The sequence below is a fragment of the Oncorhynchus gorbuscha genome, linkage group LG12 (assembly GCF_021184085.1).
Source record: "Oncorhynchus gorbuscha isolate QuinsamMale2020 ecotype Even-year linkage group LG12, OgorEven_v1.0, whole genome shotgun sequence".
Classification (NCBI taxonomy): domain Eukaryota; kingdom Metazoa; phylum Chordata; class Actinopteri; order Salmoniformes; family Salmonidae; genus Oncorhynchus; species Oncorhynchus gorbuscha.
In genome coordinates this window covers 18,175,248-18,193,126 of record NC_060184.1, presented here as the reverse complement: position 1 = coordinate 18,193,126, position 17,879 = coordinate 18,175,248, and the positions used below count along the sequence as shown (strand labels likewise).

At 43.0% G+C, this 17,879-nt stretch overlaps 1 protein-coding gene and 1 pseudogene across 2 annotated transcripts; both read left to right on the top strand.

Annotated features, from left to right (window-relative positions):
- Positions 1-3,591: 3,591 nt before the first annotated feature.
- On the top strand, positions 3,592-7,943 carry LOC123991585 (cell cycle control protein 50A-like). 2 transcript variants are annotated; one of them, XM_046293213.1, is made up of 8 exons: positions 3,592-3,653; positions 3,823-4,080; positions 5,176-5,295; positions 5,411-5,518; positions 5,698-5,785; positions 5,870-6,013; positions 6,098-6,304; positions 6,789-7,943. In XM_046293213.1, the coding sequence occupies exons 2-8, from the start codon at positions 3,847-3,849 to the stop codon at positions 6,980-6,982; spliced, it is 1,095 nt and encodes a 364-aa protein (XP_046149169.1). In that variant the 5' UTR covers positions 3,592-3,653; positions 3,823-3,846; the 3' UTR covers positions 6,983-7,943. The 2 variants fall into 2 exon arrangements, with proteins under 2 accessions (XP_046149169.1, XP_046149168.1); XM_046293212.1 differs by having other exon boundaries at positions 3,604-4,080.
- Positions 7,944-8,228: 285 nt separating this feature from the next.
- LOC123991584 lies at positions 8,229-10,998 on the top strand (annotated as a pseudogene).
- Positions 10,999-17,879: the final 6,881 nt, after the last annotated feature.

Here is a 17,879-nt window from a genome sequence, read left to right as displayed (position 1 = left end):
CGAACGGCAGAACCCGGTACTCAAAATGCCCTAACGGAGTGTTAAACGCCGTTTTCCACTCGTCCCCCCTCTCTGATGCGCACGAGATGGTAAGCGTTACGAAGGTCCAACTTAGTAAAGCACCTGGCTCCCTGCAGAATCTCGAAGGCTGATGACATAAGGGGAAGCGGATAACGATTCTTAACCGTTATGTCATTCAGCCCTCGATAATCCACGCAGGGGCGCAGAGTACCGTCCTTCTTTTTAACAAAAAGAACCCCGCCCCGGCCGGAGAAGAAGAAGGCACTATGGTACCGGCGTCAAGAGACACAGACAAATAATCCTCGAGAGCCTTACGTTCGGGAGCCGACAGAGAGTATAGTCTACCTCGAGGAGGAGTGGTCCCCGGAAGGAGATCAATACTACAATCATACGACCGGTGAGGAGGAAGGGAGTTGGCTCGGGACCGACTGAAGACCGTGCGCAGATCATGATATTCCTCCGGCACTCCTGTCAAATCGCCAGGTTCCTCCTGAGAAGTAGGGACAGAAGAAATGGGAGGGATGGCAGACATTAAACACTTCACATGACAAGAAACGTTCCAGGATAGGATAGAATTACTAGACCAATTAATAGAAGGATTATGACATACAAGCCAGGGGTGACCCAAAACAACAGGTGTAAACGGTGAACGGAAAATCAAAAAGAAATAGTCTCACTGTGGTTACCAGATACTGTGAGAGTTAAAGGTAGTGTCTCAAATTTGATACTGGGAAGATGACTACCATCTAAGGCAAACATGGGCGTAGGCCTGTCTAACGGTCTGAAAGGAATGTTATGTTTCCGAGCCCATGCTTCGTCCATGAAACAACCCTCAGCCCCAGAGTCAATCAAAGCACTGCATGTAGCACCCGAACCGGTCCAGCGTAGATGGACCGACATAGTAGTACAAGATCTAGATGAAGGGACCTGAGTAGTAGCGCTCACCAGTAGCCCTCCGCTTACTGATGGGCTCTGGCCTCTTACTGGACATGAATTAACAAAATGTCCAGCAACTCCGCAATAGAGGCACAGGCGGTTGGTGATCCTCCGTTCCCTCTCCTTATTCGAGATGCGAATCCCTCCCAGCTGCATGGGCTCAGTCTCAAAGCCAGAGGAGGGAGATGGTTGCGATGCGGAGCAGGGAAACACCGTTGATGCGAGCTCTCTTCCACGAGCCCGGTGACGAAGATCTACCCGTCGTTCTATGCGGATGGCGAGAGCAATCAAAGAGTCCACATCTGAAGGAACCTCCCGGGAGAGAATCTCATCCTTAACCACTGCGTGGAGTCCCTCCAGAAAACGAGCGAGCAGCGCCGGCTCGTTCCACTCACTAGAGGCAGCAAGAGTGCGAAACTCAATGGAATAATCCGTTATGGACCGTTCACCTTGGCATAAGGAAGCCAGGGCCCTAGAAGCCTCCCCACCAAAAACTGAACGGTCAAAAACCCGAATCATCTCCTCTTTAAAGTTCTGGAATCTGTTAGAGCAATCAGCCCTTGCCTCCCAGATAGCTGTGCCCCATTCTCGAGCCCGGCCAGTAAGGAGTGAAATGACGTAAGCAACCCGAGCTCTCTCTCTAGAGTATGTGTGGGGTTGGAGAGAGAACACAATCTCACACTGCGTGAGAAAGGAGCGGCACTCAGTGGGCTGCCCGGAGTAGCAAGGTGGGTTATTAACCCTGGGTTCTGGAGGCTCGGCAGGCCAGGGAGTAACAGGTGGCACGAGACGTAGACTCTGGAACTGTCCAGAGAGGTCGGAAACCTGAGCGGCCAGGTTCTCCACGGCATGGCGAGCAGCAGACAATTCCTGCTCGTGTCTGCCGAGCATGGCTCCTTGGATCTCGACGGCAGTGTAACGAGCGTCTGAAGTCGCTGGGTCCATTCCTTGGTCGGTTCCTTCTGTCATGCAGGTAAAAGAGGACCCAAAAGCGACTTAACAGAAACAGAGTTTATTAAAGTCCAAAACGGAATAACAGAATTCCTCTAGACTTGTAGAGGGGAAACAACTGGAGAAGCGGCCACAGACTGCAGGTCGCCGGGTAGGCGCAGGCCGTAGTCGACTGAGACACCTGCTCACACGCAGCATCTGATGAAGGCACAAAACACGACAGGACAGGGTGATACACAATCACGGCAAAAACACGACAGGACAGGGCGAAACGCAATCACGGCATGGTGAATACAATACAAGGAACCGACGGAACAGGAACGGATCACAAAGGAATAAATAGGGACTCTAATCAGGGGAAAGGATCGGGAACAGGTGTGGGAAGACTAAATGATGATTAGGGGAATAGGAACAGCTGGGAGCAGGAACGGAACGACAGAGAGAAGAGAGAGCGAGAGAGTGAGAGAGGGAGGGGGAGAGAGAGGGATAGAACCAAACAAGACCAGCAGAGGGAAACGAATAGCATGGGGAGCACAGGGACAAGACATGACAATAAATGACAAACATGACAGAAGGGCCAGAAGTATACAGAATGGTGTCGTCTGCGTAGAGGTGGATCAGAGACTCACTAGCAGGAAGAGCGACCTCATTGATGTATACAGAGAAGAGAGTCGGTCCAAGAATTGAACCCAGTGGCACCCCCATAGAGACTGCCAGAGGTCCAGACAGCAGACCCTCCAATTTGACACACTGAACTCTATCAGAGAAGTAGTTGGTGAACCAGGCGAGGCAATCATTTGAGAAACCAAGGCTGTCGGGTCTGCCAAAGAGGATGTGGTGATTGACTGAGTCGAAAGCCTTGGCCACATCAATGAATACGGCTGCACAGTAATGTTTCTTATCGATTGCGGTTAAGATATCGTTTAGGACCTTGAGCGTGGCTGAGGTGCACCCATGACCAGCTCTGAAACCAGATTGCATAGCAGAGAAGGTATGGTGAGATTCGATATGGTTGGTAATCTGTTTGTTGACTTGGCTTTCGAAGACCTTAGAAAGGCATGGTAGGATAGATATAGGTCTGTAGCAGTTTGGGTCAAGAGTGTCCCCCCCTTTAAGAGGGGGATGACCGCAGCTGCTTTCCAATCTTTTCTCAAATATAAGCACCCACCAAATGATTTGTATTATTAAGAGACTAGATTGGATTAATAGGCTATGCATTACTATAAAGCAGATAAAAACATGCTACAAGACACCATCAGTTGACCATGGCTATTTGGTGAACTTTATGGACAACATACAGAGCATTGTGTGCATTTTATAGCATGCACACAGTCTAGATAATGTGCCCTGAAAAGGTAATTTATGATATCAATCCAGGTAATCAGGCACAGTTGTCCAAGGATGACCCATGTATGCTATATCAGCTGGTTATTTATTTGCTTCAATATATCTGAATATTCAAACAGATGTTTGCCATTAAATGAAGATTCATCATTTGATCTCCAAGTAGACAAATCAAGAACATGGTTTTGGTCAATTCAGGTCACGAGAATGTTCAACATCAATTTATTGGGAAAAACAAAAACATATTTTATTACATTAAAAAATAATTTGAATTAAAAGGATATTATATATGAAAATTAGGTTTTGTCTCGGGTGAAACGTTCATCATATTTGATGACGTCATGACGTAGGTCAAAAGAAAACCAAAAAAACTTCCTGACTTGGCTGTTCGTAACGCTGGGGTAGCTATATTTCATTAAAATGAGTTATCTTGCGAAATAACCTATAGAACGCGACCACAATTATACCTTATGTATCAGAGCATTATCATACTTGTCTCAGCTAAATTGTTAGCTTCTTCAGCTTCAGGGAGTCTCGCTATAATAGCTGCTACTGGTTGTTTTATTTTAGAACAGAACCGTTCTGAGTGAAGCCATGATGGCGTCGAGCTACAACGCGAAGGAAGACGGTCACGTCACCGTACCTGGTGGTGGGACCATCCAGAATAAAAAGCCCGATAACACAGCTTTTAAACAACAACGATTACCTGCTTGGCAACCCATCCTGACAGCTGGCACAGTTCTTCCAGCTTTCTTCGTTATCGGGCTTATCTTCATCCCCATTGGTATCGGTCTCTACGTCACGTCCAACAACATCAAGGAGTTCGAGGTAAGGCCCGTGCTAATACGGGATGCTTAGCGAGCTGTCTACTGTACTCAGTAAGTCCAAGAGAAAGGGGGCACCAGTATCACTAGGGAGGAGGCACCTTTAGTGCTAGGGAGGAGGATGGGACAGGTGTATGGGAAGCCTGATCCCGCCACCAAAAAAAGCGATTGTTTTACACACTTCCATGTGCCTCAATCACTATTTGCTTGTATATGCACACCCACCAATGTTGTTTCTCATCATGATCGGTATCAACAGAAAATATAGCCTAAACACAAACAAGTCCTACAAATTAGAAACTGAATGCTGATTGGCTGTATGCCGTGGTTTATGAGACCATATAGCACGGGCATGACATTTATTTTTACTAGTTTAGTTACATTTGTAAGCAGTTTATAATAGCAATAAGGCAACTCGGGTTGTGCTTACAGTACCACGGCTATGGGCTGTATCCAGGCACTCCGCATTGCGTGTAAGAACAGCCCTTAGCGTTAGTTATATTTGCCAAATACCACACCCACTCGTGCCTTATTGCTTAATTAGACCATGGCTTATGTATTTATAGCCAACAGATTCTGACCATACCGCTTTACGCTTGATCTCTTTTCGCTGCACTTGCGTCAGAACACAGTCATATTCTATTAAGACGCAATGTACCTCAATGCAGGGATGGAATTTGCCACTGTATTCCAAATTGTAACTACATTCAAACTGATACATCGAAGACTGAAAAACTTCCCCTTTTGTCTTCATGTTAGCTAGCAGTAGCCATATCAGCCATTATGAATTGGCATGTCACGTTGAATAACAAAGGAGCTGATTGGCCACGGTGTCTTAATCTAACCATGATTGTGTTCAGACCCCAGTGCATCTCACTGTAAACAAGCGTAACTGTAGGCTCGCAATCTACTTGTTAATGTACTGTATTTGATGTCAGGTCACAGGTGCACCATTTGTGGATTAGTAGGCCATCATTGTAAATAAGAATGTTTCTTAACTGCCTTGCCTGTTAAATACATAAATACATTTGAAATAATGTTAGGCAGCAGATTTCCAGCCATTTGGAAATGCTGTTTTGATGTACACATGTCATTACAGATTGATTATACTGGGACTGACATGTCCAGCCCATGCTTCAACTGCTCCCAGAGCTTTAGTTGGAACAGCACAAGACCATGCACCTGTGCACTGCCCTTCTCTCTGGAACAGCCCTTTGAAGTAAGTATGAAGCATGATGTCTGCCTCTCAAATAGCAACCTATACACTATGTCAGCGGTTACCAACCTTTTCCGGTTACTATTCCTACCAACTGAATAGAATTTTGTCTCAACAGAGCAACGTATTCATGTATTATGGCCTGTCCAACTTCTACCAAAATCACCGGCGCTATGTCAAGTCCAGGGATGACAGTCAACTGAATGGTGACACCACCTCTCTAATGGTACATATTATGCCTTTAAAACAGGGTACCTGTTTTCACACTGCATTCCTGAATCTCTGCAATGACTTTTGACTGATCATCAACAATTTTACATCTTTAGTTATCTGACATTTCCATCAAATTGGCAAGATGTTCTGTGCAATGATCTAACGTTACATGTCTGCTTGCAATGTCCACAGAACCCCAGTAAAGAGTGTGAGCCCTATGCTCGCAATGAAAAAATGCCAATTGCTCCCTGTGGTGCAATCGCCAACAGCATGTTTAATGGTAAGACCGTTATGTCCTTCTTAGACCAGCATTACTAGAGTTGCAATAATAGCAGATCTGTTTATTCATGATCTCTTTCCTCAGACACTTTGGATCTGTATTACATTGACCCTAATGGCACAAGAATCCAAATTCCTCTGATGAAGAAGGGGATCGCTTGGTGGACAGATAAGCATGTGAAGTTCAGGAATCCTGGAGGCAACCCCAACCTCACAAGTGCTTTTCAAGGTGAGCAAGCACTCAGCAGAATTGTTACTATTGAAGATGAGTCTCATTTTTTTTACTAGGAATCACTATCATTTCCTCACCCAGGTACAACCAAGCCGATCAACTGGCGCAAGCCTGTCTATGAACTAGACACAGATGCTGAGAATAACGGCTTCATCAATGAGGACTTCATTGTGTGGATGCGTACAGCTGCCCTCCCCACTTTCCGTAAGCTGTACCGTATTATCCAAAAGAAGAACAACATGACGCCGACACTTCCCCGTGGCAACTACACCCTGGAAGTCACCTACAGTATCCTTTCACTGACAGCTGTTCAAATGATACAGCTTTACAGGAAGTTTGGGTTTGTGGAATGATAGCTTATGTTCTGATGTAATAGGAATATTCAAATCAGTTATTGTCATAATAGGTCAGACAGACCAGGTCAATGTTGGGCTGTGTTCAGTAGGGGGCCATTCCTTCACTTGCTAATAACAATAGTTTTCACCAGCTGGGGGATGATGAATACTGGCTTTCTTGGTTGTTTCTACTAATATAGACTACAAATGATATAATACCAGTCCACGTTGTTATTGTATGATACGTTTTTATGATGGCAGTGGCTCCTGATCCATGACTATCTTTTCTGTCTGAGCCTCAGAAATAAATGATCCAATCACGGATCAGGAGCCACTCACTTTTAAGATCCTTCTTGCTAGAGTTATTTTGTAACTTACATGTTAAATGGGTCTGAAGTTGAGCATTTGTTGAGTCTTCCTTAATGAGTTGATCCTAGACTATCCTGTTCGTAGCTTTGAAGGCCGGAAACGTGTGATCCTGAGCACCATCTCCTGGATGGGGGGCAAGAACCCTTTCCTGGGCATCGCTTACATCACTGTGGGCTCTGTCTGCTTCTTCCTGGGAGTAGTCCTCCTCATCATCCACCACAAATATGGCAGCCGCAACAACACCGCTGACATCCCTAACTAAAGACATCTTGTATGTATGTTGCATGCTGGCTAGCAGAGGCATGGGTGTAACCAGTGGCTAATTACAAGCACTGGTGGTCTCTTGTCTGGCTTGTGTACTGTGTGTAAGAATGGCCTGCTTGTCAAAAGTGCAAAGACGTCAGGGGAGAGTTCACTCATATTTATTTTTCATGGTCAGAAAGCTATGCAGTTAACGTAGGTTTTTCTGTCAAGATGTTGTATTGACAGTAAGTTGAAATGTAATGACGCTACATCAATGTGCAGATAGTACCGTTTTAATTCAGAAATATGTGTGTGTCTGTCATAGATGTTTATTAGTTCTATATGAATAAATGATTTAAAATAATGTTTGAAGATGGTCAAGCGAATTGGAACAGTCCATTAGGCTAAATGTTGAATTGCTTTGAGTCAAGGCTGTTTATTCATACAAGTATGTTCTTGTTACATACATTACAGTAGTTTGAGGAACATATTTCTGGTCTGTTTACGCTACAGATAGGTCTCTATAGATTGCACAAGGATGTGCACAGATTTTCAGGTCAAGCGTTATGGAAGGCTTGCAATGTTTTCAATGTACTTTAGAACTTATTTTCTCAGTGTATAAATAGTAATTATGTTCAGCTGCCTAAAATATGCAGAGTCAAGTTTAAGTAACATAACACAAATGAAAATAGTAAATTTTAAGGTTTTCAGGGACCAAAGCTCCATGTAGCCTGGGCGCCAGTCTTTCTGCATTCTTGCAAATTCATTATGTAAAACATGTTTAGCATTACAAATAAGTAGGCAAGAACACAGACATACCTTGGACAAGTCTAGCATTCATTTTATTCTATGGAAAAACATCCTTATTTATTTTCTTACTAAGATTGTTGCAAATTGGTGAAATATGTTTTGCACGAGTTACCTGTTACCTGGAGATTATACGCCTGTTGCTTGACAAATAAAATAATATCTGGACAACTCATGTTGTTAACCAGAATTTTATTTGAAAATGGTTGGAAAAATGTTTCAAAATTGAAAAAGTGAATGTATACTAATATAATGTTTGAATCTTGAGCCACTTTTGGCAGTACTTTTATAGCCCAGAATACAGTAGCTGGTGTTTGCTTGGTTATTCTCCAAGTTCACACTCCTGCCCAGTATGTGGCAGTATGCCCCCTTTCCTGACGCGTCAGTAAATCCTCCAAAGAAACTAGCGGAAACGTGGTGTTACTGTGTCCTTGTACGACGACTGACGTGGGGAAAAGATGTACGGACACATTCAAGTAAGATATAGATTTAGTCATGTTTTGATTGCAGTTAATATCTGTATTCAACGGAATCAGTTTGACTCTTTTCAAGGCTTAGTGACGAGTAGCGTCACTAGCCTTTAGCGGTTATGGGATGACAGGTAGTGGCTACTAAGTCGCTCTGGATAAGAGCGTCTGCTAAATGACTTAAATGTAATGTACTACTAGCTAGCCATTTAACTTACAGGTAGCAAGCTTGCTAACGTTATCTACTAAACGTTTTATTTATTTACGTGTGTTTATGGCAAATGAACTTGGTTAAAATACACAGGTAGACAGCGGCATATTTCAAGCCAGCGCTGATCTTAAAATATATCTGTAAAACTACAGTGCCGATGGGTTTGAAATATATGCTTCTTTTTCGTAATTTGACAGGCGCTCCAGCATGTTTCGTGGCGGGCGCTGAGCAACAGCTCACGCAGGTAGTTGGAGAACAAGGTCATACAGAAGCAGAATCATTTCCAGGTAATTGACAGGGTTTCTATGGCTGACAGCTTTAATAGGCAATGTCCTTAAAATATGACGTTCAAATCTACTCTTTGATTTTTAGTTTAATGACAAAGTGATATTTATGTTTTGATGACTGGTGACATGTCCACCTGTCCACTTGTAGCTCCCCTCCAATGAAGCCTGAGTTACATATAGTTGACGGATATCTGATTGACAGAAGCTCATTGGGTTGATGTTAATGCTTTGCATGCTGGGTGTAAACTGAAAACAGTCAAATAATGTGTCCCAAATGACACCCTATTCCATACATAGTGCACTACTTTTGACCAGAGACCTATGGGCCCTTGTCTAGAGTAGTGCATTAAATAGTGACAATGTTGTGAGACTGATGAGAAACCCATGTCTGACTCTAATTACCACTGGCAACTGATCAGGGGAGAGTGATGCCACTGCCTCATCATTGGCTGCTTTTCAATAAGTGATTGTGCAAACTCTGTTGCTTTCTAAAACTTTGTGTATATCTTGCTGTAAATTATTAAAAGTGTAATGGCTGGATTGCTGGAATGTACTTGTTGCATTCTGTGGTTAGAATGGTCGGCAGCGTAGCCTAGTGGTTAGAGCGTTGGGCTAGTAACCGGAAGGTTGCGAGTTCAAACCCCCGAGCTGACAAGGTACAAATCTGTCGTTCTGCCCCTGAACAGGCAGTTAACCCACTGTTCCCAGGCCGTCATTGAAAATAAGAATATGTTCTTAACTGACTTGCCTGGTTAAATAAAGGTAAAAAAAAAATTGTGGGCATTAATGACCACTCAACCAACCAGATAGAGTTCTCTGCAGATGCACTGTGAATCCTTTTGCTCTACTAGGAGATGAAAAGATCAATTCAAGTAAGTCACTGTCCACATGATGCTTTTCCCTGGACTTACCCCCACACTGGTGGGCTGCCAGTGTTTTATGTTAATGTAAGCTCTAGTATTATTGTGTTTAGCAGGAGTGTGACACTTGTGATGAGCAGAATCAACAACCTCTGCTTTGTGAGATGGTGTTAAAGTTCACAGTTAGGCATTGCTACGTAAATGCAAGCTGAAAAGTACCTAGGGCCTTGCCTTGGCTCCGAGTCAGAGCAGGTCCGCCAGAGTTATGGCTCAGTGAGACATAGGGTGCCGGCCTGGTGTAGATGGAAACATTGTCTGAGCCTTTCGGTTATATCACTGGGGTGAATCCTCATTGGAAATGCTCTGAAAGAGTACACCACAGCTTTAGTGAGCTTAAAGGATGCAGGATGCTTGTACTGTATGTTGCTGTGCATTACATTAATTTAATACAGTATATTTTTCTTCACCAGGAGGACAATGGGATTCCAATTAATTTGAAAGGGGGTGTCAGCGATGCTATCCTAATACAGAACAACAATGGCACTCACTATTCTGGGTGAGTACAGATGGACTCCATGGCAAACTAATCCATGTAGACATAAGATCTTGGTTTAGTCTGGTTGTACATTACCACATTAAATTGCTCAGTACCGTTTTGTAATAACACTTTATTTAATTAGTAATAATGTCTTACGTTTCATTGCAGGATCTGCGCATGTCATATATGAGCTGGTTTGTGCAGGTTTCTCCAAGAAGAAAGAGTGACTGCAGCTCCTGGGCTCACATGTTCTACAATACATCCTGTTAGATGTAAAATGTTGTCTCCATGTCCTCAGAGGGTTGATTTGTCCTGTCATAATGGTTTCTGTTTCATGGGATCAATATTTATTGTAACCGAGGATGATTAAATATGCCTCATAATGAAGTGTCATTCGTCCTTTTTGTATGTGTTTAAATTTATATTAAGTACAGGACAAACCATAATGAACATTGGCTGTGTGAAGTAGATCACCTGTTGTGTGGCGACGAAAGGTGGTGATTCAAAATGTAAAATCGTCTGAAATCGAACAGAAAATGACGGCAGGTGTTTTGTGGTCAGAGATGATGGGATGGATGACATTCGTTATGGTGTATCCTTTAAACTAAACTGAATAAACAATGTTAATTGTTTTACGTATTGAAATGACATAGAACAATGTTGATACAACCAGTGTATAGACCAGGGCTCATCAACTAGATTTAGCCAATGTCAAGTTTTTTTTTCCCCCCGTTTTTTTCTTGAGCGGGTTGTCAGGGGGCCAGAACATTATTAGCTGATTTCCTGGTGTTGTTTGTGTTTTTCTTTGTCCAATAATGAAAATATTTTACTCCGAAAACGTATTAAACTGACATACAGTGCCTTGCGGAAGTATTCGGCCCCCTTGAACTTTGCGACCTTTTGCCACATTTCAGGCTTCAAACATAAAGATATAAAACTGTATATTTTTGTGAAGAATCAACAAGTGGGACACAATCATGAAGTGGAACGACATTTATTGGATATTTCAAACTTTTTTAACAAATCAAAAACTGAAACATTGGGCATGCAAAACTATTCAGCCCCTTTACTTTCAGTACAGCAAACTCTCTCCAGAAATTCAGTGAGGATCTTTGAATGATCCAATGTTGACCTAAATGACTAATGATGATAAATACAATCCACCTGTGTGTAATCAAGTCTCCGTATAAATGCATCTGCACTGTTGATAGTCTCAGAGGTCCGTTAAAAGCGCAGAGAGCATCATGAAGAACAAGGAACACACCAGGCAGGTCCGAGATACTGTTGTGAAAAAGTTTAAAGCCGGATTTGGATACAAAAAGATTTCCCAAGCTTTAAACATCCCAAGGAGCACTGTGCAAGCGATAATATTGAAATGGAAGGAAGGAGTATCAGACCACTGCAAATCTACCAAGAACTGGCCGTCCTTCTAAACTTTCAGCTCATACAAGGAGAAGACTGATCAGAGATGCAGCCAAGAAGCCCATGATCACTCTGGATGAACTGCAGAGATATACAGCTGAGGTGGGAGACTCTGTCCATAGGACAACAATCAGTCGTATATTGCACAAATCTGGCCTTTATGGAAGAGTGGCAAGAAGAAAGCCATTTCTTTAAGATATCCATAAAAAGTGTCGTTTAAAGTTTGCCACAAGCCACCTGGGAGACACACCAAACATGTGGAAGAAGGTGCTCTGGTCAGATGAAACCAAAATTGAACTTTTTGGCAACAATGCAAAACGTTATGTTTGGCGTAAAAGCAACACAGCTCATCACCCTGAACACACCATCCCCACTGTCAAACATGGTGGTGGCAGCATCATGGTTTGGGCCTGCTTTTCTTAAGCAGGGACAGGGAAGATGGTTAAAATTGATGGGAAGATGGATGGATCCAAATACAGGACCATTCTGGAAGAAAACCTGATGGAGTCTGCAAAAGACCTGAGACTGGGACGGAGATTTGTCTTCCAACAAGACAATGATCCAAAACATAAAGCAAAATCTACAATGGAATGGTTCAAAAATAAACATATCCAGGTGTTAGAATGTCCAAGTCAAAGTCCAGACCTGAATCCAATCGAGAATCTGTGGAAAGAACTGAAAACTGCTGTTCACAAATGCTCTCCATCCAACCTCACTGAGCTCGAGCTGTTTTGCAAAGAGGAATGGGAAACAATTTCAGTCTCTCAATGTGCAAAACTGATAGAGACATACCCCAAGCGACTTACAGCTGTAATCGCAGCAAAAGGTGGCGCTACAAAGTATTAACTTAAGGGGGCTGAATAATTTTGCACGCCCAAGTTTTCAGTTTTTGATTTGTTAAAAAAGTTTGAAAAATCCAATAAATGTCGTTCCACTTCATGATTGTGTCCAACTTGTTGTTGATTCTTCACAAAAAATACAGTTTTATATCTTTATGTTTGAAGCCTGAAATGTGGCAAAAGGTCGCAAAGTTCAAGGGGGCTGAATACTTTCGCAAGGCACTGTACTTTATTTACGCTGTCAACTGTGGGACCTTATATAGACAGGCGTGTGCCATTCCAAATCATGTCCAATCAATTGAATTTACCACAGGTAGACGCCAAGTTGTGGAAACATTTCAAGGGTGATCAATGCACCTGAGCTCAATTTAGAGTCTCATAGCAAAGGGTCTGAATACTTAGTGTACAAGGTATATCAGTTTTTAAAATGTTTAATACATTTGCAAACCTCTCTAAACCTGTTTTCTCTTTTTCATTATGGGGTATTGTGTTAGATGAGGGAAAAAATGGAATACATTTTTTGAATAAGGCTGTAACGTAACAATATGTGGAAAAAGTCAAGGGGTCTGAATACTTTCTGAATGCACTGTACTTACAGATCTTATAAACACGTGTACCATTTAAGGTCCAACTTCAATGGTTTATTTTAAAATTGCAGTGGAAAAACACTTTGCTATTTGTTTTAAGTAGTAATACAATTGATTTCCCACTTCTGCAGTGTGGCTCCGTTTTTAAAACTTGTCTGCAAGATTAATACCTTATAGTTCCAAACCAAGGGCACATTAGGCCAAGGTCAGTGTGTTAATATTGTCATCAAATGATACTTTGTAAAGAAATGAGAAATCTACGATTAGAATGACGTTCCTATTTTGGAATGTCCTTGAGCTCTAGCCTACAGAAATCGGACTAGATCATGGGAAAATGTCATGAGATGCAATTTGATCTATTGTTTACTTTTTTGTTGGTGATTTGATACGATATGCGTGCACATCTTACAGTGTTATATAGCAGATTAAAAGTTTCATTTTTTTATGAAATCTTCGTTTTTTTAAATTACCTAGCTTTTTCTGAAGCAATGCACCAGAAAGCATCGCTGCAGTGCTTTCCGCATGTGCATTTTGCCTTTTGAGCCCCTAGAGGGCACTGTCTTCGAGGGAATTGCTTGGGTCTCACATTATGCATTCTCTCGTCTGTAAAAGTTGTGACATCTCTGTTTTAATTTCAATACACGTCAATAATCAATAACGTTCATTTGAAAAAGTTGTTTTTCAAAATTATCTGTTAGGTTATAATCTATAGCCTATGTATTTGATAGATGAGAATGGAATAGGCTACTCCAGTAGCCCCAAAAACTCCAGACACCATTCTGGTTGTACAATATCACTTTAAGTTGCTCAGTGCCTTTTGAAATAAGACTATTTAATTATTAACCTCTTACTTTTCATTGCAGGATCTGCATATGTCATATATGAACTGGTTTGTGCAGGTTTCCCCAAGAAGGAGTGACTGCAGCTCCTGGGCTCACATGTTCTACAACACACACTGTTAGTTGTAAAATGTTGTCTCCATGTCCTCAGGGGGTTGATTTGTCCTGTCATAATGGTTTCTTTTTCAAGTTCATGGGATCAGTATTTATTTATTGGAGCTGAGGATGATTAAATATGCCTCTCATAACAAAGTGTCATTAGTCCTTATTTTTGTATGTGTGTAACTGTATTTTAAGTACAGTAGACACCCTAACGAATGTTGGCCGTGTGCGGCTTTGTGAAGTAGAGCCCATTGACCCAAGTTTATTTGACAAAATCGATGCAAAAAAAATGTGTGGTGGAAATGTCAGGAAAATTGGTGACTTTTTTTTGTCTCAACTTTTTTTGTTGTGACCAATGATGGAAACTGATTAAATGATAATTGCCACATTAATTTTGAAGTATGCAGTGTACGTGTCATTACATGACTATAAAACTCAACTTCACATTTTATTCTAAATGCCTAGGCCCAGTGCTTGAAAAAATATATTCTTATCAACAAAAATGTTTATCTTTGCAAGACAAGGATTGTCCTGAATTTCAATAATGGCTGAATTGCTTTGCATTGCTTTCTAGTTGGCTAGCTAGTTTCACCATCAAATTATTTCAGATCTACAGGAGTGCAAGTGTCACCATGGCACAGACCTTGGTGATACATAGGCACATGAGAATTATTAGAATATGGCAAATGTTAGTCAATTATTGCATTCCATCCATGCTGGATTTCCCAGGCTACCTGAGACAGGAAACAGATAGGTGGGAGGGTAGACTACAGGCTCCAATGCGGAATTAGCCTGAAAGAGTAATAGAAACACTTGTTTTTTCAACACGGTTTTTGTGAGAAAAAAAAAGTGTTTTTACATTTGAGTAATTTAGCAGAGCTCCTATCCAGAGCGACTTCAGATAGCTAAGTGAGACATCCACATATCACAGGCATAGTAAGTAGGCTACACTTTTCCTCAATATGAACAGGTGCGGTGGGATTTATTTCACCTTTATTTAACCAGGTAGGCAAGTTGAGAACAAGTTCTCATTTACAATTGCGACCTGGCCAAGATAAAGCAAAGCAGTTCGACACACAACAACATAGAGTTACACATGGAGTAAAACAAACATACAGGCAATAATACAATAGAAAAATAAGTCTATATACAATGTGAGCAAATGAAGTGAGATAAGGGAGGTAAAGGCAAAATAAGGCCATGGTGGCGAAGTAAATACAATATAGCAAGTAAAACACTGGAATGGTAGATTTGTAGTGGAAGAATTTGCAAAGTAGAATAATGGGGTGCAAAGGAGCAAAATAAATAAATACAGTAGGGGAAGAGGTACAGTGTCTTGTGAAAGTATTCGGCCCCCTTGAACTTTGCGACCTTTTGCCACATTTCATTGTGAAGAATCAACAACAAGTGGGACACAATCATGAAGTGGAACGACATTTATTGGATATTTCAAACTTTTTTAACAAATCAAAAACTGAAAAATTGGGCGTGCAAAATAGTTTTACTTTTATTTAAGAGCAGTTGGAGGCCACCGAAGGAGAGTTGTATGGCATTGAAGCTCGTCTGGAGGGTTTGTTAACATAGTGTCCAAAGAAGGGCCAGAAGTATATAGAATGGTGTCGTCTGTGAAGAGGTGAATCAGAGACTCACCAGCAGCAAGAGTGACGTCATTGATGTATACAGAGAAGTGAGTCGGCCCAAGAATTGAACCCAGTGGCACCCCCATAGAGACTGCCAGAGGCCCGGACAACAGGCCCTCTGATTTGACACACTGAACTCTATCAGAGAAGTAGTTGGTGAACCAGGCGAGGCAATCATTTGAGACACCAAGGCTATCGAGTCTGCCGATGAGGATGTGGTGATTGACAGAGTCGAAAGCCTTGGCCAGGTCAAAGAATAGGGCTGCATAGTATTGTTTCTTATCTATGGCGGTTAAGATATCGTTTAGGACCTTGAACGTGGCTGAGGTGCACCCATGACCAGCTCTGAAACCAGATTGCATAGCGGAGAAGGTGCGTGGGATTCGAAATGGTCGGTAATCTGTTTGTTAACTTGGCTTTTGAAGACCTTAGAAAGGCAGGGTAGGATAGATATAGGTCTGCAGCAGTTTGGGTCTAGAGTGTAGTTACAGCAAAGTCAGAGCTAGAAAGGGGGGAGGGGTCGAGGTGAGGATGGGATTATGTAAAAATTATCTTTGAAGAGGTAGCGTTTCAGGTGCTTTTGGAAGATGGGCAGGGACTCTGCTGTCCTAGCTTCTCCATGACAGGACAGAGAACAGCTTAGACTGGTCTGTGCCATAGCTGCCCTCCCGTAGGGGTGGGAGGGCCAAGAGACTAGAGGTGGCAGAACGGAATGCTCGGGTTGAGGTGTAGGATTTGAGCAAAACCTGAAGGAAGGGATGGGCAGTGATGTCATTACTGAGTGTGACATCATTACGTCCAGCTGTTTTTATCGACACAAGATAGTTAAGTCAGGGTAGCTTAGTGGTTAGAGTGTTGGGCTACTAACTGAAAGGTTGCAAGTTTGAATCCCCAAGCTGACAAGGTAAAAATCTGTCGTTCTGCCCCTGAACAAGGCAGTCAACCACTGTTCCCAGGCCGTCATTGAAAATAGGAATTTGTTCTTAACTGACTTGCCTAGGAAAATAAATGGAAATGTACCCTAGCAGGCAATTGTTTAATCTATTTTCCATGCAAACTTTCTAAATGTTGACAAAACCTCCCTGAACAAGTTGATGGAAACATAGCTAATCTAGTTTGCTACTAATACCATTCTCATGATGGGAATTATTATCAGTAGGTAGGTGTCACGACTAGTCAAGGTGTGTGGAATCAGGCGCAGAGAGCAAATAATGGATAGAGGTATATTCTCCGGTGAACAACAAACATGGACAACCCAAAATACAAACAGGGTGAAAAATATCCAAAACAGGAAATAACAGACAAACCGGAGAAATAAAACACAAAAACACCGACAGCCGAAACGAAATGACAAAAACAAACAATCCCGCACAAAACAAGGGCTGGACAACCTACATTATATACAGATACTAATTAACTAACACACAGGTGAAAACAATTAGACAAAACCAACAGATAACCGAAAAAGGGATCGGTAGTGGCTAATAGGACGGTGACGACGACCGCCGAGCACAGCCTGAACGGGCAGGAGAGCCAACCTCGGCGGAAGTCGTGACAGTACCCCCCCTGACGCGCGGCTCCCGCAGCGCGCCGCCACCGTCCTCGAGGACGACCCGGAGGACGAGGTGCTGGGCAATCCGGGTGGAGGCGGTGGAATTCTATCAGGAGAGAAGGGTCCAAAATGTCCCTCACCGGAACCAAGCATCTCTCCTCCGGGCCGTACCCCTCCCAGTCCACGAGGTACTGTAGGCCCCCCACCCGGCATCTAGAATCCAGAATGCCTCGAACTGTATACGCCGGGGGCCCATCGATGTCCAGAGGGGGCGGAGGGACCTCAGACACCTCACCTTCTTGCAGGGGACCAGCCACCACCGGCCTGAGGAGAGACACATGAAACGAGGGGTTAATACGGTAATACCTAGGAAGTTGTAACCTATAACACACCTCGTTTATTCTCCTCAGGACTTTGAACGGCCCCACACACTGCGGCCCCAGCTTCCGACAGGGCAGACGGAGGGACAGGTTTCGGGTCGAGAGCCAGACCCTGTCCCCCGATGCAAACACAGGGGTCTCACTGCGGTGCTGGTCAGCGTGCCTCTTCTGCCGTTCTCCCGCTAACCGTAATGAGTCCTGAACGGCTTTCCAGGTGTCCTTGGAGCGCTGTACCCATTCCTCCACCGCAGGAGCCTCGGTCTGACTCTGATGCCATGGAGCATACCATGGCATCAGCATACATACCTTGCCCACTCACCAGGCCGGTCCCGACAGTAGGACCGCAGAAACCTGCCCACATCCTGGTTAACGCACTCCACCTGCC